This window comes from Pagrus major, chromosome 13, assembly GCF_040436345.1.
Source record: "Pagrus major chromosome 13, Pma_NU_1.0".
In the NCBI taxonomy this organism is placed as follows: Eukaryota; Metazoa; Chordata; class Actinopteri; order Spariformes; family Sparidae; genus Pagrus; species Pagrus major.
In genome coordinates, this window is record NC_133227.1 from 22,545,212 (window position 1) to 22,569,809 (window position 24,598).

At 40.9% G+C, this 24,598-nt stretch overlaps 1 protein-coding gene across 1 annotated transcript in view; it reads right to left on the reverse strand.

Moving 5' to 3' along the window:
* Window positions 1-715: 715 nt before the first annotated feature.
* ppm1e (protein phosphatase, Mg2+/Mn2+ dependent, 1E) overlaps window positions 716-24,598 on the reverse strand; it is a 37,031-nt gene continuing 13,148 nt past the window's right edge. The window contains exons 2-8 of the mRNA XM_073478885.1: window positions 8,362-8,483; window positions 4,619-4,818; window positions 3,867-4,055; window positions 3,155-3,298; window positions 1,805-1,898; window positions 1,352-1,659; window positions 716-1,306 (exon numbers count right to left, since the gene is read on the reverse strand). Coding sequence (XP_073334986.1) covers window positions 716-1,306; window positions 1,352-1,659; window positions 1,805-1,898; window positions 3,155-3,298; window positions 3,867-4,055; window positions 4,619-4,818; window positions 8,362-8,483 — 1,648 coding nt within the window. The remainder of the gene's footprint in view (window positions 1,307-1,351; window positions 1,660-1,804; window positions 1,899-3,154; window positions 3,299-3,866; window positions 4,056-4,618; window positions 4,819-8,361; window positions 8,484-24,598) is intronic.

Sequence of the window (24,598 nt, forward strand, 5' to 3'; positions counted from 1 at the left end):
TTCCTTGTTCAACTAGAGCACAACCTGATTAAATATAATCCTAACAAACGTTACTGGATAGTGGTTTATATATTGTCTGGGAAGTAATAAGAGTTAAGATTAAAGATAACAAAATCTTATGTTTGTTGTGGTATATTGCTGTTATTTCCTGTCCAAAATACATCATTTCTGTCTTAAGACGCTGTCGAGAGTGTTGAGCGGGAAAGCATATGAATTAAAGTTAAACGTGTGTTTAGACTGAATGCAAGTCAACTGCGCTGAAGAGCTTTTTGTAGTCCAAAGCCGACTGAAGCTGATTTAGACACTGATTTCAAAATGTACCTGAAACCCTCTCCCTCATTATCCCTAAGATTCATTTCACATTCAGTCTGACCAAATCTTATCAACCTGTATTTTCAGCTCTGGCTTCATGTTGACTGATCAATGGTCACTATGTAGAGGATACAGTTTTGCGCTTTACCTACAGCATTAAGGAGCAGGGCTTGTGTTTACTGGGCCAGCTTACATGTGGAAACATTTCGGCTTAGGACAGAGAGCACCACTCCTCCGACAGAGATTCAATAATCACGCAACGACTGCAGGAGCCACGACTACCTACTATCAAAGAAAGACGTGTTGTTGAAGGCAAAGATGGGTGGGTAGGTTGGTGGGTGGGCTTAGGGGCAGGGAGCAGGACTGAATAAATGAAGGGGATGGTTTGGTTTGGGTCATCTCTTCAGATGGTGGTACCGTGGGGCAGATGAGGCACTGCCACTCCAGGCCTCCGGTTGGAGCAGCTCTCCATGTGTGGCAACAAGTGGCCAGAGGGCATCAGGCCTAGCAGCTGCTTGGATGTGCCCGGCCACCTTCGGACCCACCGGCGACTACCATAACCGAGCCTGCGGCTTCGGCTCACTGCCTGGCCTAACAGCATGGCTGTCTGGGGCCACAGTGGGTCCGTGAAGCTAGAGATGCTGGGCTCCTGAAAGGGGATACTGGACCTGCGCCTCAGACGGCGTTCTTCTCGATAGATGTGGGCGGTTGTGAAGAGGTCAGGGCTAAAGTCGGAGCGGGGCTGCCATGAGCCCTGGGTCAGAGAGATACGGCCCTCCAGCGAAGGCCCCAGCAGGCTGAGGCTAGTTCTGTCCGTCAACGAGTCCGTTCGGTCTTCGTAGCTGAGATCAGCGGGAGCTGAGCACTGTTGCAGGGGCCATCCTCCACGACTCTTGCCCCCTATGTCCGCAGTGCTGCCTCCCTCACCACCTTCTCGCTCTACCCTGACTGACTCATCTTCCTCCTCGTCCTCCTCTTCTTGTTGTTCCTCTTCCTCCTCCACCTCCGCTACCTCCCCCTCCTCAACCTCTCCCTCCACCGCACCCTCCTCGTCCTCCTCTGCGCTGTTGGGCGGTGGGGAGCGTGGGTCCCGCAAGAAGACCACTATGACAGTGATGTTATCACTAGACCCCGCGTCACGGGCTGAGGCCACCAGCTTGTGGGCTACCATGGTGGTGTCTCCAGCGTTCTCCTGGAGGTGGTCGCTGACAACCCGCACCGCCTCATCCGGACCTACTGTGTCCCAGAAGCCATCGCAGGCCAGAATCAGGTAGTCTTCTGTGCCGTCCAATGGGAAGATACTATGGTCTGCATCACCACAGATGTAGGGCTTATGCTCCGAGTCGCCTGTCAACACAGGGGCAGGTTATTCTGTTAGGGCTGCTCATACCAGTATCCCAGCAAATATCCCTCCCTATTTAACTGGTTTGAATGGAACAAGTAGGTTCTCTTGGTTTAGCAGCAATAAATACTTATAATAGCTGATAGTTACCTATTGCTCTGGATACAGACAAACTGCCATTAACCCTCCATGTGCCAAACCAGATCACACAGCCTCCCAGAGCCTCGATCCTCTGCTTCTCATCCTGCAGAAAACACATGAAGCACAGTTGGCTTGAGGCGCAGTCATAACGGTGACGACTGTCGCACGGCACATGGCAATCTCATCCTGCCATTCCCCGCAGGAAATGACTCCGTGCAGTGCATTACCTGCCTCTGATGTGCACTTAAACATCCCACTCTTGGACAGCACAGACATCAGTACAGACTTTTGACAGAACATGTACAGAGAGCACTGTGACAGAACATGAAGTGAAAAATAATGCTATCAAACACAAGTTTATTGATGAATATTTCTTGGAATAACTGAAACTTGTAGTATTTTTTTGTAATGCAGAATTTACAAGAACGCAGCAATAACAACAACAACAACAAGATACTTTAAGGGCGTATGGTGATTAATTGTTTCCTCTGTGCTAATGGACATTAATGTCTGTATGCTTCAAATCAACAGCAACATTTTAGGAAATATTGCTTAGTCTTGTTCTGGCAGAGCCGGTTAGCTTAACTTTTCATATAAAGACTGGAAACAGCAGGAAATAGCCGGCCTGGCTCCGTCCAATCTACCAGCATCTCTTAAGATCACTAATTAACACATCTATCTAATTCCTAAGTGTAAATAAAGATAATTTGCCATTTTTATGATGACTTATGAGTCAGACTGTTTTCTTGGCGGGGACCAGTAACTTCCTGGTTGAGCCGCTGGTTGCTTGGCAACTGCTCAGAGTGAAGAAACAGTCAGGCGTCCATTAATGTGTTTTCTGCTTTGGTTTTTGTGCAGATTAAACAAGATATGACATGTTAGTTATTATGATTAGGAGCTTTAGATGAGCTGGATTTTGTTACTTTTGTATAAAGCCATGTTAGCTGTTTCCTCTTGTTTCTATTCTTTATGTTTTTTGCCTTAAATGCATCATATCACTGATTTATCAGTGTTTGTTTGTCTTTTCTCTGATTCTAGTATTGTTGACAACAGTTTCTAAAAAATGTGTGATTATCTTGTCACTCACAAATTAGATTGCTACTTGTGGATGAGGAAAATTTTCAATACCCAAAAATGATGAACAAACTGTGTGTGACACAGACACAAACATTTTTTGCTAATGCATGTTGTACATTTTGTAAATACGTGAATTTAGGAATGGATATAAGGTTTCAGAATCTACAAATTAGCTACTTTTGGCTATTGTTCTGCATCTCAGTTCAAGTTTGCAAACAGTGGAAGTGACAGATTTGTGCCCGATGGTGTTTGAGGATGTGTGTGCATCTGTGAGTGTTTTACCTCTCTGTCTGGTTTATGTGGCTTCATCAGCTCCACAACCTGTCCTCTCCTGACCAGAATCACCTGGGAGTCTCCCAGCCAGGCCACGTACAACGTCGAACCCCGCAGGAACGTCACCACGCCCGTTGTGCCACACCGCAGGTGCTGCCAAACACAGACACATGTTACAGTATTCAGCAACAGCACCACTAACTTCTTACAATAACTGCGTTCCCTGTTTTACACAATCAAGGTCACCAGATTACTAAATGGCCTTTTATCAAGACTAGCAAGAAAAATTCATATTTGTGTTTAGGAGTAAAATAAATGCACTCGATTACAACTTGGTGCGAGGCTGATCTAAAGCATGTTTTATTTTTATTTTTTAACAACAACCAATAAAATACCAGCTGTAGGCTGCAAAAGTGTGAATGGAAAAAAAGTAGAAAGAATAAAGAAACACTCACATGCACTATATACAGTATATACTAAATATTTGTGACAGTAATATTATGTTTAGTCGTGAAGCAGTGAAAACTGTTGTATGTGTGGTTGAATGTGCTGTATTTGTAATAGCAGCAGCAGCAGTAAGAGTGGCAGTGGGAACATCAGGAGAAGCAGTGGTAGCTGTTATAGCAGGAATAGTATCAGTAGCTATAATAGTCGCAGTAATAGTAGCATTAGGTGTACTATACAGGAACTACAGGAATAAAGTGGCAGTGGATGTGTTTACCTCTCGTCTCGCCTTCTTCACGAAGCCCTCATCAGTGACTTTGAAGGCTCTGCAGAGCGCATCGATGGGGTCCTGGCCGAACGATTCCTGGTGAAATAAGTTGACGTGGAGGTGGTTGGCAGCGTAAATGGCAGCGTCCACGCCACCGTGACCGTCAAACACGGCAAAGTAGGCCTGTTCTTCCTGATCCTAAGAGACAATACCAGTCATACAACACCATTAAGACTACTGGTTCAAAGGGTCAGTAACAAATATGATGATGATATGATGGTCTCAAATGACAAAATTTAGGCTTGAAACTTGCAGGGATTATGCTACAATAATACTTTATTACAATTTGAATACTATTTAAATTTCTTTTAGTTTTAAATTCAATTGTTGTTACTCAGACTTAGACACTTTTTCTTCGCCCCCATGGTGTCCAACTCAGAAGAAAAACATCCTCACAATCAGAAAATTAGCAAAAATGTGAAATATCAAAAGCTGCAACAAATTTGGTGTCAATTTATTGGTGAGTGAATCAATTGGTAAAGCTGGAGTGTTTGACTACATCAAAGCTTTTGCAAAAACAAGTTCACACAATGCTGATTAAGCCTATCACCTCAATGCTTAATCATTATAGTGTGAACTCCTCTGAATGTAACAGAGGTTCATTTATATGTAAAAGTCCGGGACTCCAGCTTTAATCACCAATAAATCGTTCTAATGCCACCAGTAAAGTCTGCGATCATCACTGGGGAGGTTTTATTTACCTGAACATTGAAGAGTGAGTTGAAGTCGGGGATGATGACGTGCTTGTCCTCCATCTTGCGCCTCATGTTCTTGATGGCGTGGATGGAGGTTTCGTAGTACGGCTGTGGGCGACGGCGGTAGGGCAGCTCCTTCATCCAGAGGCAGCACATCTCAAACAGTCTATTAAACACCAGCCGGGCCAGCTTCACGGCCTCAATCTCTAACACACACACACACACACACAAATGTAATCAGTCAAAGAGCTTCTGTATTATGTAGCTGGAGTCTGTTTGGATTCACATCAACGTCACAAACAATTTCATGTTCCTGTTCTATATCGACCAATTAAATAATGAATCAAAAAAAAAAAATAGAAGGAAACATTCATCACAGTTTCTCAGTGTCCGAGGTGACGTGTTCAAATGTGTCTGATGTGTGACGTATCCGATCTGCAGTCTTAAACCCAGATATATTCAGTTAACAGTTATATAAAACAAAGAAAAATTGCAAATCCTCACATTTGAGATGCTGAAATCAGAAAACGTTTGAATTTTGTGCTGAATTAATTACTTTTGTCTCATTCGCCAACTTCCCTATCGTGAAAGTAATAGTGCCGACTCACTGAAACGCACCATTAACTTGAGTAAACTCGTGGATATTTCGTTTGAACATCGTTGGAACACAACTCAACAAAATATACAACAAAGGTCGAGTCATTTTTAGACATTTTAATGCAGAATTCTTACATATTATACTTGTAAGTGATCAAAACAGTTTCAGCCGATTGACTATTATTCAACTAATCGTTGCAGCTTTATGTTTTTCAAATGTCAATTACATGTATGTAGTTAACTCTTATTTAAAAGATCTTAATAGGTACATTCAGACCTACTACTCTTTGATAAATGTAACATTTGCATCTTTACTACAAAGAACATTTTTCTTTACTGCTTTGTCTTTGATTGATGTTGAATTCAGTAAAACATGAAGGGGAAGTGGAAGTTTTGGGAACTTTTGTCAGGCCTGATCACTGCCTGCAGATCTTCCTCTCTGAACAACATCCACTGATACGTACAGGCAGCCTGCATGACAGGTGAAAAACTCTATGTACTCGCTGCTCCTGGGAAAGCTTAACTGCTGTGAGGTATAATAATTCAAGGTGACTGTCTTCGCTCATCTGGATTGTAGCAACCAGACAATCAGATGACACTGTTTAGAGAGATTTTAGGGGGTAAATTAAGCTTTCTACTGTGTCAGAAAATAGAATTTAGAGAACTCCCCATCCCCAGTAAAAATACATCTTCATGTCATTGAGGGATTGCACTGAGTTACAGATGTAAGTGGAGCAGAGGCAAGCCCACAGTGGCATCATGGCTTCAGCTCTCTGTAATAACCAAAACAGGCTGTGTGTGTGCATGACCTACTAATGTTAGCTGCAGGTATAATAGTCTATCCCGTCTTTGCCATCGTCCTCTCTCGCTCTGCTCCATTAAATATGTTTTCAGTGAGATGGAGAGACAGTGAGAGAGGAAGAGAGAGAGACCAGCCCACACTGTGTCCCATTTCCTCCCTTCACCCTCACCCCTCCACCTTCTGAAAGTACACGCATGTCAAACTGTGCCGCGATGCTAAACTTCACTTTGTGCTCAGCCCCTACCCTCCTCGTCCTCCTCCTCCTCCACCAAATGAAGATGTCTCAGCACTGTGTCTGGCATCAAGGCTACGCATAACACCTTGCAAACAGCTGAAGAAGAAAAAAAAATGAAAAGTAGAGTGCAGCGAAGCAACATCAAACAGGATGTGATCGGCTGTTACACAACACAAGAAGCTCTTACTTTGAGAGACGACCACAGCAAGGTGCAGAACAGTTTGAGCTTTATTCACTGAATGTTTTTGGCTATCTCTGCCCTGATTAAGGCAAGATAACAAGAAGTGTTTGGTGAAGAAAGAGAAGGACTGGCTCTCCAAAAATTCAGCATCTGTGGGGAGATGTATCCCCTGCATTTGATTCGATCTTCTTTATCTTTGTTATTGTGAGGAAATCTCATGAAAAGACCAAAACCAACAATATGTTAGTCTGTCTCTCAATACTTTGTGACTTCAAAGCCCCTTTTCTACCACATTATCTCTGGTTCTTGAACCGGTTCTGTTCAAGATTCTTGGAACGTCGGTGCTATCTAGCGAACCAGCCGGCACTTTTTCACCAGTTTTGAGCATAGCCATTGTCGTCAAGGGTGTGTCATCAACAGAGGGCGCTGCACAATGCACAATGGCCTGTCTAATATACATTTTTGTATGTATTTGTATGTATGTGACAAAACAAGTCACAAAAACATTTTTTAAAAATAAATAAATAAAAAGGCAATTTTCCTAAAACAGCTTGTCACTGTTGTGACAAGTAAATGGTGCATTTGTTGGGGACTATTTTTAGCAGTGGATTAATACACATTTGGGTGTATTTCCATCAGCAGGAATATGTAAGTGGGATTAACTGGTAATAAATTAGAGCTCATCACTATGAGTGACCTCTTTCAGAGTACACAGAGTTTGATAAATTGTTAAAGGTGCACTGTGTACGTTTTGGGGATTTTTTTTTATATGTCTAAACAAACTAAATAGATAAACTATTTGTTTTCATGACTGAATAAACAAACTGACCTTAAAGGAAAAAAAATTCATACTGTTTTACTTTGTTTATATGTGGCGGACCCTGCCACCTTTCTAGCTTCAAACAGTGTTCTGGACCTTATTTTCCTCTGAGAACAGCTTGTTTATTCAGTTATGGAAAAGATAAATATTTCTGAGTTTGTATTTTTACCTCATTTATATCGTAAATATTAAAATTCAGATTTTGAATTTCTTCTCCAAAACTACATAGTGTCCCTTTAATATAAAAATGCTGATTAGTGAAGCTTTAACAGCCATTGACTGCTGAATTTAATTCGTATGTATTTGCAATATTTTTAACAAAGATTTTTGCATATATTTTCTTATAGGATACCTCTACCCTATACACAGATCCTGGAAATTATCGAGAGGAGATGTAGCAATTATTGTGTTTCCGTCTCCCTACAATATCCCAACGGTTGAGTGCAGGCTGTCCAAAAAAATCAACAACTTTCTACTTTTACCATTACTGTCTAATACTGTATTGTTACTTTATACAGTGAGTATAGTAGAGTCGGCATCATTGTTGCTGTTATTTGTCAGTTTATGTGCTGTTGAATAAGTACCTGTTTTGGACCCTCAACATAGATGTTGAGTTTAAGATGCTTCCATCAGGGTGGAGGTTTAACAGCACCAACAGATACAGATTGACCTTTGCTCCATCTACTATTGGCTTTTTAAACAAACTACAACCTTCATGATCTGTGGTGGATCAGTGTGGGTGACTTGGATCTTGTGCTGTGTTTGCGTATGATGATGTGTTTGTGTTTGACTACTGTCCACACAGGGACATTACAGTTTTGCTCCACTAAATTTGCATTTTGTATGTTCTCTAATAAAAGCTGCAAATTTAATATTATCTAAGCCTTAAGTCTATATGCTCAAACTGAATCAGTCGACCCATGTCGGCTTGGAGTCAACTTTCTGCCCTCTAGTGGTCAAATACCACTTAATGCAGCTTTGCGAGGGAGAATTGGGACAAAGCCCTGGTGGTTACATGCCAGTGTATGTGTGTGGGATGAAGTGAGAGAGAGACCTAATTTGTCTGAGAGACAGAGAGAGAGAGAGCAGTCTCGTGGGCTCCCCAGGGACTCACGTGGTAATGGGTCAGCTCCATCTTCTACAGTCTTATTGAGGTGGTGGATAGAGAGGTCAGTCTGCAGGAGGCTGTCTGCTGTGGCTCTGGCCAGGGCTGCAGCCAGGGAGCACGGACAGTTACTGTGGAGACGAGAGGAGAGACACAGTTATGAATCGGTCAGGATCGCAATAATGCTCTTCTATCATTTTTAGCCAGTTTGACTGACAGTAAAATATTAAGTTTAATATATGTATGTATGTATACACAGTAGGTCCACAAGAGAGACACGGTGCATGGAGCAAACAGCATCCTGATGGTTTTGTTATTCTTAGAGCCTTAACAGATGTAGCTTTTTCTTTCCAATACAGAACAGACTGAGACATTGACATGACAGATATCATCAGCTGATTCTAGCTCATCACTGATATTGTTATCAGCACATAGGTCTGCTGATAAGTAATTAGTGTTGCACAATACCTCGAAATTAAACCATGAAAAATATTGGTATTCAATACTATTTTCAGTATGACAAGGAAAAAATCGACACAGCATTAGATTTTCATTGCTGGTACCGATTTATTGATACTCCAAAAAAATCACACTTGAAACCTTTTCAAATAATCTGAATCAATATGTATCGATCTGAGCATGTGAGTGGAGCCAACAGGGAATGCAAGCGGGAGGATTTTGGATGGAGTGCAGAGCGTTTAAAAAAATAAAAAAAAAAAACTGGGGTGTCGCCTTATCTTTAGCTCAATACCGCTCCAATTACGCTCCAGTACCGTTCAAGCATGCTGAAGCATGCCCGACTCAGAATGCATCTTAAGTGTATGTCTCATCATGCCTGTTTGGAAAATGTGGTTTTGGACTCTCAGTTATTTTGGATGCCAGGCTACAGTTTAAGCTAAAACTGAAATACAACGCAGATTTTTTTTCTTTCTTTTTGGCGCACGCGATTTGCTTGTCTGGAAGCCATTAATTCCTGCACAAAATTCTGAGACATTTCAATGAATAAGTGGAAACTCTGACCAGCTGTTGGTCCTAAATACAAAAATCAGAGGATCCTCAAAGTTAGTGGGCTTCATTTTCTGCCTAGACCAAATTTCATGACAACCGATAGAAAACATTTCAGTCTGGATCAAAGTGGCGGATTGACATTTTTAACAGAAAAACCTTCAAGACTGATATAAAATGCATCAAGTAAAGAACACTGAATGATGAAACATTCAAAATAAGCTCTCTAATCACTGAATATCACATTTTCAAGGTTTTTAATTTAGTCAGCTGGAGCGAGCTGGTGCCAGTTAAACGTTACAATGATATAACAGCTCTGTTTGAGTGCAGCGGTACATCACTACAGCTGGCCAGAGCTGTGTGTGCTGGAGGAGGAGGAGGTGTGTCTCTTCTCGAGGTTAACGAGAGTGTTGGTGAGGAGGAGGAGGAAGAAGAAGAGAAGAAGAAAAAGGGGTCGTTTGAAGGACTGAGGGCTTGCTGAACATGAGTCACCAAGATAACTAGGTCACCTCCAGATGCAGGTAACCATGCCAACCCAACTTCTGGATGCTCTTCCTCATGCTCAAATTGAGGTGAAATTAAACCTGAGCTGAACTGATGTTAGCTTCTTGATGAAGGGGCGGGGGCCACAGCTTGTTGTGAGAGAGTGTTATTAACTGTAAAATCATTTCTTCATGTCTGCACTGAGCCTAAGCAGGTCATACTGGAGTTTCAAAATCAGGAGAGAACACCTGAGTGTGACCTTTTTATGTACCAATTTGCAGGTATGTCTTGATTGGTTGATTAGGACAACAGGTGGGAGTAGCTTCCTTAAAGGGTAACTTCACTGCACCCACTTCAGACAGAGTGCATCCCAAGATTTACCCACTGAGCACAACACTAGTTTTTTCTTATGCGGGTTCATATTAGGTTGAAATGTAGCAGCTGTGTGGCGGCTGAATCCTCAAATCTACAGTATACTCAACGACAGTTAGTCTGATGTTGCATACTTGAAACCGCACTGTATTTAATTTACTCAAACAAATTAACTGCGGCTGGCTGAGTACAACACAGGGACAGTATCTACAATTAAATGCTGTGAATTAAGTGGGAAAGGGCCTCTGTGGCTCTTTCGTAATATGCAATGGGTTTAATCAATGAAGCCCGAAGCCGACAGGAGCCAGCTTCAACATCTTTAATGAATCCAGCTCTGCTCTAGCTAACTAAGACGGCTACGAGGGGTCGTTTTCTTGGATGATTCAAATTCTAGTTTAACGTCATCGAACAACGATGTCTGTCACAAATATGAGAGAAAATTAACAAGATGTACTCACATTTTAGCAAAAATGTGGTCTCATTACCAGTATCTGTCATTTTGTTCCAGATGTGTTCACATTAAAAGAAGAAAAAGGTGGCAACAGACAAAAAAACAAACGAAAAAAAAACATGGGTTGATGAATAATGACATTTAATCACAGGTGTAATCAGATTAACACCTGGTGTTAATTAGCATTCTTGTCATCTTGATTCTGCTACATTATGATCAGATCTCAATATGCAAAGCAGGCAGACTTGTCAGAAAACACGGGACAGGTCGAGGGAAGCGATCCAGAAACTCTCGAGGGGCCACTACGACGTGCAAGGTGATGGTCATCTGACAGACTGACACGGTCTCGGTTGGCGGCGCCTGAGTGCCGGTTCAGTTCACAAGAACTGGCATCCTGTCACGTCTGCAGCCTTGTAGTCCGCATGCATAGAGACGTGTAGTACCACTGGAGGCCTCAACAACCACTTCACCTTAAACACCTGCAGTTTTGCAGAGATTACTCTTACTGCAGGCGCTACAGCCACTGCCCTTCATCAGGTTTGTCAATCATCATTCTGTGCTGTGTGGTGAAGCCTGTTGGATATCTGCTGCAAAGTGACTTTAAAGTTAGAAAAACAGGGATGATCCAAATAGCTTGTAGCAATATATTGTGGTTATTCTTGTTAAAAATGCCAGAAATGGCATCAGAAAAAGGTCATCTGGACCAGAGGTATGTGCATCCAGTCTTGTAATTCCTCTCCTCCCTTAGAAACTTATTATTCATCAGGTCCTTGATTTTGTTCTCAAACTAGGTCAAGGGCTAGAAACTCCAGGAACAGAGGAAAGCATGCCCCCTTAAGGCTATAACCACTGAAAGCTCGTGGGGAAACCTCTCCTTGAAAATGTAATTGTGGCAGCTGGATTGGTGACATATGCTGTGCTCCTTCTTATTCTTCTGGAGTAAATACTGATTGCACAGTGTAATGGCTGTAGAAAAAGGACACCATCCACGTATAGATTGGTTCCCTTTAAAACCTTGCTTTCATTACGCTGGTCCGCCTGCAACTGGGCTCGAGTTTTCCTAGAAATATTAAGCACAAATGAGGGCACAAAGGAAGCTTGTGTGCCATTGAGCAATGAAAACAGGAAGAGGCATTGTTTTCACCAGTGGACGGTGGAACAACTGGAATAACTGTGCAGACGACTCTGTTCCCCTGCTGGTACCGTATGTGTTTCTCTTTACCAACAGGGCCTCAGACAATTTCATACCAGCATTTGCTCTACTTAGTGGAATCTTTTCCGTTTTTATTTTGAAGTTTTAAGAATATTTTGGATCATTATCAGGATAATGTCAGGAATCACAGAATCATCCTGACATAAGATCTTCGTATCATCAAATAATATGAAAAATAATATATCAATACATATCGATTCTGAATATTTGAAACGGTTTCAATACTCATTTTCTGCAGTGTCGATACACCTGTACCATCCGCTCTTTCTGCCAACACACATTATTTTCGAAGGCTACAGAAAAAATAAACGTTTCTAAAAAAAAAGTGTAATATTTGATGTTGATATTGCAGTTTTTCTGCTGTTCTCTGCTACTAGCCAAGATAAAATAATAATATTTGCAATGACCAGCCTTGTTATATTTATGTTTACATAGAAATCTAAAATTTGATGCTTTTAATGTTGCGTCAACTTTCCCCTGTGGTATCAAAAGGGTATCGAATAACTATATTATTCAGGGTATTGCATTGAAGGAAGAATTTCCAGTATTGTGACAACACTAGTAAATATTCTTCCTCTATCCCATTTGAACATTTTTTTAGGGTACTTGAAAATTACAAAATGTATGCCGTGACCTCTGCAGTAGTCTAGTCAGAATAAGCAGTATAAAAGTGAGAGTGCAATCCATCAAAGAGGATGTAAAGATAGATTTAAAGGAGATAGAGACCGAGAGATGAGGGGTGGGGAGGGGCGAACTCTCAGTATTTGGGTTTGCTCATCACAAGTGTCCTCTCCTCCATGTTTCCATTCATAGAAACATTTTCCTCTTTCTCTCTCTCTCTCTCTCTCTCTCTCCCGCTCCTCTCCTCCTCATTCGTTCCACCACTGGCTGCCCTGTGGGGGTGGATGCTGAGCCGAGGAGCTCTGATTGGCTGCAGGTCACACAGGAGAACACTCGGTGCACCAATGACAGTTCCCTGTGGCTCGTGCATCACAGTGAGGTCATGTGGAGCGGAGGAGGATTAAAGGGAAGCTTAATCTCAGTTCACACCATCACGCTGCAACAACACGACCGACTGGATAAAAGACCAGCACTGGTTCATCTGGTCATCAAAACATACATTCGTCTTCCTGTTTCTACAATGTGTTCTGAGGCTTTTTCTTCTGGCTGTCTAGAAATGTGAGAAGTGTTTCAACGTGAGCATTTGAACACAAAGAACACATATGGTGAAGACGCATGCACACCCATAAACACAGCCCGAATAATCCAGTACAGCAAAACAACAAGAGGAGACTATTGTCTGACAATCTCAACAGAAACGGAGCAATAATCGCTCTGTTCGGGTAAAATTCACCTCGAGGCTACTGCTTTGGACTGAAGTGTCTCGCACAGGTGTTCCTGTTATTGTGTCCATCCCTGTATGCTTTATACAATTTGGAAAGGACTGTTGTTTTTTTTAGGGAATGCCACCCCCCTTGTAAGCAAAAAGCAAAATGACGTAAATGCAGCCCACTTGTTAACCTGTCATCCCCTCTCCATCCCCTAGTAGCAGAGAGATTGCAGGCAGAGGGGTTGTTCAGTTGAATATTTTACTCTAGTCCGCCTCAATCTTTGGTTCTTTGTCTGTTCTATATCTCTGAAATATCAGCAGCCTACAGTGTGCTGTGTATTGATAAATCCATGTTACTGTCAGCGGTACTGAAGAAGCAGACGGATTTATAATTGAGCGTTTTTACTCTCAGTCCCGCCCTACTGCAAGTTCTGTCTTGGATCGATCATATCCTATATACAGTATACTACTTACAAATACTCAGTTCTTTAAAATATTGTAGCTTTTATACTCTACAGAGTAGTTTCACCTTCATGATCAAAGTGGAAAGTAGCAATGTGTGGTCGCAGAAGAGCGAGAGGATCATAGAGACACACTGCCACCTGTAGTTTTTCTGTAATATTTCCATGATCATTCAGTAGCGTCAGTGGAGGATCATAGAGACACACTGCCGCCCGTAGTGTTCCTAGAATAATACGATAATATTTCTATGATCATTCAGTCTATGCTGCTTAAAATACAACCCAAGACCATGGCCCGTCTGTAACGACATAATTCAGAAGAGACATGACTACAGACAGTTTTTACTATCGGGTTTGGGTTAGAAATGAACAAGTGCTGAATATTATAGCAACATCTACAGGCTGAAGAAGTATCAGCTTCTGCAGTTTTCTGTCAATTTCATCTGGATTCTATATTTTCTGAACTATTTACTAAAAATACTTGATTCTATACTAAATTGTAACCTTCATGACAACTAGCAACATTCAGTCGCAGAAGAGGAGGATCATAGAGACACACTGCTGCCTGTAGTGTAATATAATCTATAATATCTCTATGATCTTTTTGTAGATCCTGTGCTGCTGAAAATACACCACCAGACCAAGACACCTTGGCATGACTACAGACATATTGTTCACTATAGTGTTCAGGAAACATGGAGGACTCAGAAGAGTGAGAGGTGAGGATCATAGAGGCACACTGCTTACTGTAGTGTTCCCATAATATTCCTATTATATTTCTGTCATCATGTTTGGACACTTACGCCACCTGCAAGTATTACGTGTTAAAAATGCAGTTCTGTTTATGTTCAATACTTGACATTTTACACCTGTAATGTAAAAGTTTAGTCAACTGGAGCTTTCGTTCTGCCTTGGGTCACTGTGTGTCCTCCTGTTTACTCTTGCGAGGAGACCAGATGCTTCCTGACTGGATTTTATTCGGCCAAAATAAAATAAGAATTTGTTGTTTTATTCTCTAGTTAAAATGCCAGACTGCCCACTCATCAGTACGTAACAAACAAGATACTGAAAGAGTCTTTTGCATCTCTTAGAGGTAGTGGTGCGGGCCATGGACTATTCAAATTGTATTTGTATATACAGTATATGTTTAGCCAGTATTTGACTTTATTAAATCCCCTTCACACCTTTCGTTTCATGGAGTCAGATCAGAGAGAAGGAAGATGAGGGGCAGAGAATCAACCTGCTAAGAATAACTGCTCAGTACTTGTAACTGCCTCGACTGCAACTAATGATTAATGTCATTATCCATTAATCTGCCAGTAATTTTCTTGATTGACGGACTCATTGTTAATGAAAAATGAACCAAAAGATGTTCAGTTTCCAACAGAACATCTTCACATTGGAGAAACTGACACCAGAGGATAATTGTCTTATTTGCTTAAAAACTGTTTTTTTTGTAAATAATGAGAAAAGCTGATGATTTATTTCCTTGATTAATCGACCACTTGTGACATTTTCCTTTTATTCTCACAACACAACCCCCCACACCCACACAGTTTTACATTTTCCCTGGCTTCAGCTTTTGACGGTCGATAACATTCGGAGTTGAATATAGCGATACGCTTGAGTCAGAGGTGATTACTGTCTTCTCCCGTGGTCTTTACCACAGTCTGGTGTTGCTTTTGTTCTCTCGTGTGGTCTCTGCGGCGGCTGTGTTTAGCTACAATCGTGCAGGGAGCTCTGACAGGCTGCTCGCAGTGAGAAAACTGGAGAGCTCTGAGTGTATGTGTTAGCAGATGACTCATGCATGCAGCCATGTTTTTTTTTTTTTTTTGTTGTTTGTTTTTTTTTTTTCTTCATACCGTTCCTTTCTACAAGCTCCTTCTTTTCTACAGAATTAGCCCCAGAGTGGAGCAACAAGGTTGTTTCCACAGCAACACTGAAAGCGAGTGACTGACAGCCAATGGTGTCAGTCGTCCTGTTGCCAAACCCACAGATCGAGCTCCCACTTCATTATTCTAAATATTGAGGCTTTTCTGTGCCAAGTGGAGGTGAGAGTGTAGATCCACTGGAACTCACACAGCACTATTGATATGTTGTGGTTTTGGGCAGCGATCCCTTCTACCAGGCATTCCTCATATTAACACAGCACAGAGTAGAGAGAAAATCCTCTGGCTATTTCCAGCTTTGCATTTATTGGTGGTCAAAGGAAAACATTTGAATTCAGTGTGTTTCTAGCAACTACTGTTATGTGAACACAGTATTCTCAAGAGGGCATAACAGGATTACATAACACAAAGAGCGCCAGTAACCCTTAAATCATAGCATTTTTACTGCCGCTTCTCCCTCAAGATGGCTTTCAAGTGACTTTGATGAATTAATTTGTCTCCTCTGTCCACACACACCATGTGGCGCTTTAGTCTGTTGCTTGGCTCTCTGGCATCTCATGGTGAGTGGCAGGGATTCACCGATGCTGCGTCTAAACTGCCGGAAATCCAAAAACGTGTCTTCATTACATCTTTAGGGAAAAAAACCTTTAGTCCTTTCTTTTCCATTCAGGCTTTTTTGTGCATTAAAATAAAATTCCTGTGGATAAAAATGTATTGAAATTGGCTAACTTCAGCTGCTGCCCCACAGTAATGTTTTAAGGCACAATAATTATATTTTCGTCCACAATTTCCTTCTGTAAACCTACATTTTACTCAAAACAACCATGCTGTTTTTAGACTTCAACCATATCTAAATATATCTAAATGTTAAAGCCATTTTACAATATTTTCGCTACTGTTTGAAGGATAAATCTGTTGTTATTCTATATTTGTCTAAATAAATCCTTTAAAAACAACAACAATAACAAGCCCATTGGTTCCTCCTGAAGATATAAATCTAAAGGCAGAGTTCATTTTTACGAGATGCTACATCATTTCCTAAAACAACTGGGCTTAGATAATGCTGCATTTATGAGGACTATTTTCAGCAGGGGATTAAGGAGCATTTTGTGCTCTAGTAGCGAGTATTTACAGCTGCATAGCCGAGGCATGATCTATTACAATACGTACATACATAAACGTGCACCCCACACATACTTCAGACCGGTACACACATGCTTTTTCTGGAGCAATCCAAGGGCGATACGAGGGTAATAATAATATGTGTTTGCTGATCTGCGTCACAATTAGCAGGATGACATTCTTTCAACAGAAATAAATCAGTTTTATGATGTGACAACACTCTGGTTTAGGGGCGTTCAGTAAGGAGACTCGCTTTGGAGCAACTTTCACAAGCTTATTTAAAAAAGATTTGAATAAATCCTAATAGAAAAGATGGTCGGGGCAGATAAGTCTGGAATAAAACTAAATATATGTTGTCTTTCTATTTGCAGGTCAACGACTCGTTCGAGCGGTACAGAAGAAGCACATATTCCGTAAGACAGGTAAGAGAAATTATGGTGTGGTGTTTATAAGGAGTGGTTCGTCCGAGTTAGACTGAGATGTTCAGTAACAAAAGGCCCAGACATTTCTACAATACATGTCATATCACGTCCACGTTACACGTTTATGACCTGATTTTCATATCAGGAGGTGGAGGGGATGTTGGTGTTGTTACAGGCGAGAAGGCTGCCAAGCCAGTGACTGCAGTTTGAGACCTTGTTTCAACATTTTTAATGTGAAAACTCTCGATATTTTTGAGGAGGGACCACAGCATTTCAAAATCTGTTGGCATAACACCATTGGACAATTTATGGATACCTCTGGAAAATTTCCAGCCATGTTTATGGTGACAAATATCTGACATTTTTGACAAGAAGACAGGAAATATCCAGCCATGTTTGTGGCGACCAAAACAGGTATTTTAAGACGAAACATGATGTTTTCCTAACCCTAACCAAGTCGTTTTTGTGCCTAATCCTAACCAGATCATAAGTGCAACATAACATAGAAAATTTAAGCTAAAGAAACGTAAAATTGCAATATAAAGAAATGAAAAAAATCAACATATTAGTGTTTTATATTCAATATAGCCTCAATTCTGTAACATCAACAGTCTAATTGAGCATCAAAAAAGAGGCGTAAACTCTGGTCATCAGTAGAAAAAACATAGATTATCATGAGACTTTAATACCAACACCTCTACTGTAGACTCAGTAGGGATGCTATCAAAATGACCGTTGTTATATAAACACTACAACACTGTACTTGAGCATGAAATAAGCCATGACTTTTATTGCATGACTGTGAAACAAACAGCACAGATGTGTTGTCTCACTGACCATATCGTACAAAGAGCCCGTCCACAGTAAACAGTGAAAATCTGCAGAGCGCGGTGAGCCGACAGCTGAAGACAACAGCAGCTGTCAACAAAAAGTGTGTGTGCGGTGGTTTGCCCTCTCAGCAGTTCCACCTCATAACCTAAGTACACCTCTGGATGTTTCCTCTGCTGATGTAACACACTTCAAACAGTGTGGAAATGATGGAGCGCCTGTGACTGCGGACGTCACTGCAGAGTGCTGCTCCATGCATTTGCGATGCCATGTTCCACTTACGATGAAGTGCACAATGTCGGCTGCAGGGAGGCGTGTCTAATCTGTCATAAAATTAGAAAAAAACCTCCACAGCCGCGAAACTCCCGTAACAACCTTCCGTACAGCTGGGACTGTTGTGTAGGCAGCGAATGTGCTACTCAAACAAGACATGACAGTAAGTGGAGAGGTGACACGCGGCAGGGAGAATGAGGCGTAAAGCTCTGCATGTGTCATGTATTTGAAATGGTTGTGTGTCGCTAAGTGAAGTCAGTTTCCAGATAAGCCCCCAGCCTCCGTTCGGGCTCCACAGATAGAGTGAGGAACTTGCATGTAATTCCCTGTGAGGTTTTTGAGCAGGCCCAGTGCTGCTCTGCACAAAGCCTTAAGGCAGTATTATGTAATCTACCAGCTGGATCATTGGTGGATTGGTGAGAGCCTATAGGGGAGCCACATCATGTCCTGACCTGAACTGTCTCTGGAGGCTCCTTTAATTCAGCCAATTTCACAGAAAACAATAGTGTCGTCTGTGAGGCGGGGAGACGTGAGTGTGCTGACTGCCATAAAAACTATCCCTTCATATAAAATAAAATCTAATTAAGGAATAAAGGAATCTATAATAAATAGAAGATGTTGATAAATATTGATGATGCCTATTTATGCCAAAATGCACTCATTTGTAAATTGTAATCAGAATAGAAAGATCTTCATTGACTTGATTTTTTTAAGCCTAAACAAACTAAATAAACAAACTCTCTTCGTTTTCATGACTGAATAAACTAAATAAACAAGGACAACACAATTTCATACTGTTTTACTTTGTTTATATGAGGCGGACCCTGCCACCTTTTCCTCTGAGAACAGCTTGTTTATTCAGTTATGGAAAAGATCAATATTTCTGAGTTTGTCTTATAACCTGATTAATATTTTCTTTTCCGAAACAACAGATTAAGTGTATTATTTTTCTCATTAGTAGTAAGTTGTAGCATTGTTATTATTATTATCATTACGTTATGACCACAACTCTTAATGTGAAACTAATAATAAACATTCCTGGCAAATAAATGCTATGTTAAGGTTGAACAGCTTGTTTATTCAGTTATGGAAAGTTTGAATTTCTTCTCCAAAACTGCATAGTGCCCCTTTAATTTTTCTCCTTAACTTTATTTGTTCATGTATTGGTCATACCCTCCTATAACTGGGAGAGTTTAGGCTTGTTTGCACTGGGAGAATGTAGGTAAGTAAAGACTCCAGTCCATCACATTTCAGAGTCTCCTGTTCACCACAGCTGTGGGAGGAAGGCAGAGCACCCAGAAGGAAACCATGCAAATATGGAGAGAACATGCAAACTCCACACAGACATGACTTCAAACTAGAGCCCTGTTTTCATAGTACAAGCCATTATCCTGCTTCAATAAGTTGAATGTAACACATCTTACAGCTCAAAGGGATTTAACATCAAGAGCTGCCTGTTAAAACATTTTTGTAATGTGTTCTCTGGCTCGGGACGAGCTTTATCAAGTCTGACAAAATAAATGTCAGCAGGGTTGTCTTGTTGCGGGAGAGATTTTTAACAGGAAATCTGTGAGAGAGCTCTCTGTTCTGCTACCTTCTGTAACTCAATCTGAAGTAGTGAAGCATGTTTCTGGGTTTACTTCTCTCTAGTTTACAGTGTTGGTTCGTGGTTTGTATCTCTGTCACACCGGACTGTAAAGAATCGAGAATCACCAGTCTTTCCAGCAGTGGCTCACACTGATGTCTCTAAAACAGGCGCCTTAATTAATGTCAGCTCTGGAGAGGCCCCATTTTTGGAAGTGCAATGACCTTCAAAAGTGTGCAGTGTCCTCCTTTCCCTCCTACAGCATCACAGATAGACACTTCTGCTGAAGCTTTTCCAGCCTGCTGCTGCTGCGCCACAGCGCCGGGCTTTCGTTGTTCACACAAGGTGCCCATAATTCAAATGATGAGTCATATGTTTGTGGCAGATGAACTGAATGCAAAGCAGTTCAGCTCACGTTATACTCCACAATCCTACACCACCATGTGACCTTGAAAAAATGTATCTGAAAGCCGCTGAATAGGGGAGAGAGAAGCAAGTTGAGCCTTTGGGTCACACAGAATAATTAATTTATCTCAACCTAAATGAACATTTGGAGAGAAGGACAACACAACAAGGTCAAAAAGAGCGATTATACTGGAGGATTAAATGCATTTTGGGCTTCATTGTATATTAATGTGAGGCTGTGTAAGGAAGAATATTAAAGGTGCACTACGTAGTTTTGGGGAAGACATTTTAATCAGAAGAGAAAGATCTTCAATGACCGATTTTTTAAGCCTAAACAAACTAAATAAACAATCTCTCTTCGTTTTCATGGCTTAAACTGAATAACACAACTTCATACTGTTTTACTTTGTTTATATGTGGCGGACCCTGCCACATTTCTAGCTTCAAACAGTGTTCTGGACCTCAATTTCCTCTGAGAACAGCTTGTTTATTCCATTACGGAAATGATAAATATCTCTGAGTTTGTATTATAACCTGATTAATACTGTAAATATTAAATATCTTCTCCAAAACGACATAGTGCCCCTTTAATGTCATAAATGCCGTTGGAGCTAAACTGCTGTGAATGATCATATCAGCCCACCATTTTATCAAAATAATGGCTGTGTAGTTAAGTGTTGCTGTCTCCTGGGGTTTGTTGTGCAAATACAAACCTCACATATTTTCAATTTTTCTTTTAGGCGACAAAATTAACAACATACTGATGACTGATGAGTTAAATCTGTCGTGTCGTAGAGGTACAACTCCTGATTATATTTATTTTCAGTTATACCCCTTGTTACACTGGACAAAACATCCACTAATACCCAGTCACATCGATGGGAAAGGGTCAGTCAGTTGGTGGTGAAGCTTAAGAGACTGAAGAAAAAGATATGAAGGAACCCACTTTTACATGTTGAAAAATCCCCCAAATATAAGCACTAATTTTGGTGTAAAATTATATTAATCTGACAAATATTTTTGCTATTGTTGCTTTTAATAAACGTTTGGTTTGGTTTTTGAGTTATCAGAGCCAAAGATGGTATTTTGACCTGAGTGGGGCATAAGAGGAAGGCATATATCCAGAATGAAAAGGGTTCATCCTCTGGTGAGCATTCATTTACATTTAATAGTCGTCTGTGTTTGATATTACATGTATTCAAGTGGGAATTTTGGGCAGATGACGCCACCAAATACGTGAGGATTGATTCATTGTGGACTGCGAACTGAGATGGAAAATGAGACTTAAACGTCCACTGATGAAAACAAGACTAAAACTAACAGTAATCAAATTACTAAAATGAGTAAAAGACTAAACTAAATCAAAATCAACACCAATCTGAGGCTTCTAAAATTCAGTGTCTTGATATTTTTGTTCTGAAGCTGGTTCAGTGCTGTGCTTCTCTAAAATCCTGAAAAGATTGCACTAGAAATGAGCTGCTTACAATTTTCTATCATTTGAATTACAAAGTAGGGATTTAAATTTAAGTCGAGTTTTTTTTTTTTAAGTATTAGGGGGTCGTGGAGGTCGCTTTTATTTAGGAGGCGTTTCACAACAGCTGTTTTCTGAGCCGTGACAGGACTCAGGGAGCGCTTCACAATCACCGGCATTTCATCCTCAAAGCAATTTAATACTCTGTTAAAACAGATGTTGACGAGTAGGATCGAGACAGCACGTCGAGGCTTGAAGTGCCATTTCTTTTTGCAATAAAGAGCTACCTTTTGACAGCCTTGAAGGAAACCTTGAATGCTAGGTGTTGTCATTGATGTCAAGGTGTAATAAATGATGAATGAGGCAATTACAGAGAAAATGGCGGAATGTTTTTCCAACATGGCGGCAGCAGAGAGGATGAACAGGCCGAGCGAGCGCCGGAGAAATTCCTGTTGTTTGGTCCTTGGATGTACTTCGTCATAGATCTCCATATACCATTCTGCTGTCATAACTAAAAATATGAGTGCATCAAATCTCCGCTGAAAATAGTCCCCAACAAAAACACCTCCCCTGGTACTGGACATAAAAATCACATTAATTCTTCCCACCACAGACAATGTACGGTGACTCACAGTCGGAGTTATGAATAAATAACTCGTCCCTGCTCTGCGTCATTGCTGGTAGTATATCTGGACAATGTATTTGTTCTCCATCAGCTTGAGTTTGCTCGTTCACTGTATGTTGAGAGGAGCCAAACACTCAACACTCAAAGACTCAATCCCATTTCCAATTTTCTACCGCTGCCCCTCGTTTTCAACTGTCACCTTGCCCCTCAGACCAGAGTTAGTCTTTGAAATAAAAAAACAACCCTTCAAGACCCTCAGATCATGTCATCAGTTGTTGCTGATGCCGTTTATCTAAACAGACACGACATGAATATTGCTAGCTATACTCGTACTTCTGTACTGTTGGGCCTCGTCCTCAGTGAGTGAGAGACGGACAGGGTACTGGAGACGAGAAAGACATTTCCCATTTCTCACAGGAAGTTTTAAAGGAAAGGGTTGCGCATTTTATAAAATCTTCCGCGTTGATTTTTCTGTCGATCACGAGTGTCGCAATAACGTCAATCACCATCGAGAGGCTGATAAAAACAGTGGCGTCGACATACTCTGGAAGGAAAAAAACAGATTCACTCAAGTTGACGCCAGAGGGGTGAATTATTAGCATATTCTGCATAATTCAAAGTAAAATAAAAACAAAAATTAAATGCTGTTGCAGTGTACTTATTTATATAATTTTTTTGGTTATTCTCATTGTTTATAAGTTGACTTTAAATTAACTAATCAAGCATTCATATTAGTACATACATAGCAGTATACTTAGAGTTTAAAAAGTATACTTGACGTTGTTCCACCTAAGCACCTAAAAGTACACTACATACACTTCAAATTGTGTTTTTCTACAAATACTAAAATATACTTAGTACAAAATTAGTCGTTCCAAAATAACAAACTTTAAGGTAACTGATCATCAACATACTTGAAGTGTTGTGATGAGTTGTCAGTAGTCAAATATGCTCAGCCTTGCTAGTATTTAGTTTATTTATACATTTATATTTTGAATACTTTTTCACGAGGAAAGAGCCACATGAAGTAATTCATCCAATCATGGCAATCTAGTTGACTACATCAGTCTTTTGGTTTGTTCATGTAGCACAGAGCTGCTAGTCAAACAGGGAGAAGTAAGAGGACATTGTGGACGCCCTCATGATCTTCAGTCGTCAAGGTAATATTAGCAATTAAGGACAGTTACATGTATTGTCCTTCATTACAGTTAGCCTGACTACTACTACTTCATAAATAAAATCAACATAATCTTCTGACATCAAGAGAAAAACTAGTTCTATTATTCTGATGGTTTCAAGGCACAAGACAAAGTGTTCATCGCTGTGGGGCAAGGTTACATTATTACATACTGTTTACCATAACTGTTTCATGCATGTACACATTGGTGACTGTTGTGTAAATCAAATACTGCAGGCTCAACAATTGCCAGTGGTGGTGGAGGGCAGTAACTGAGGCTTGCACTCGGTGGTAATCCCAGCGAGACACTCTGATTAAAGGATTACTGCTGAAACTAATTTCAAAGGCTGGGATAGCCCAGACTGGAGCTAGGAGGCAAAAAGAGGAGAGGAAGTCGAAGTGGATGACTGGACTGAGAAAAAGCTGCCAAAACAAGCAGGAGGATGGATGGAGTTAAAACACAGAAAACATGTTGAAGATGAGCACTGATCAGTCTCACAATGAGTCCGGCACTGATTTTCTTTTATATGCATTACAAGGCCAATTTTTTTTTGTAAAGACAGGATGCCTCAAAGTCACAGAAAAACCCCTTTAGAAAGGAACAAACAGAGGCTCAGACAGCTTCAATATTCAGAGGTGCTCTAGAAAGCCTTACAGTTACTTCCCAGAAGCCTCAGAGGATGTATATCTCTAGGGGGGGACCAAATCTCCTGGCTTCATATTGCTCTGATTAAACAGTGAAAAGCCAGTGGACAGACAGATGGTAGCGTGGAAAACTGGGACTTTCAAAAAACTCCATGTTCCGTGTTGGACCGTATGTTGACTTTCATTTAAAGCTCGCAGACAGTGATGCTTTCTCACTGGAAGAGGCAGCTATCAGACGAGTGGCGGACGTGTCTGATGTTGTTTTATATACACTGAGTGTGATGAGGGCTGTGTTCATCGTCTCCTCTGAAACTAGTTCAGCGCAAAAAGGAGGTCACTTAATTCTGAGACAGTACATGTGGGACTTCAGTGGATGGTCTGATTTGTCTGCTGTGAAGTGACAGAAGCGTCTAATGTTTGCTCGCTGCAGATAAATCCACTTTGAGCTCTGGACTGCAGCTTTATTCTGAATCACTTCTATGAGTGAAT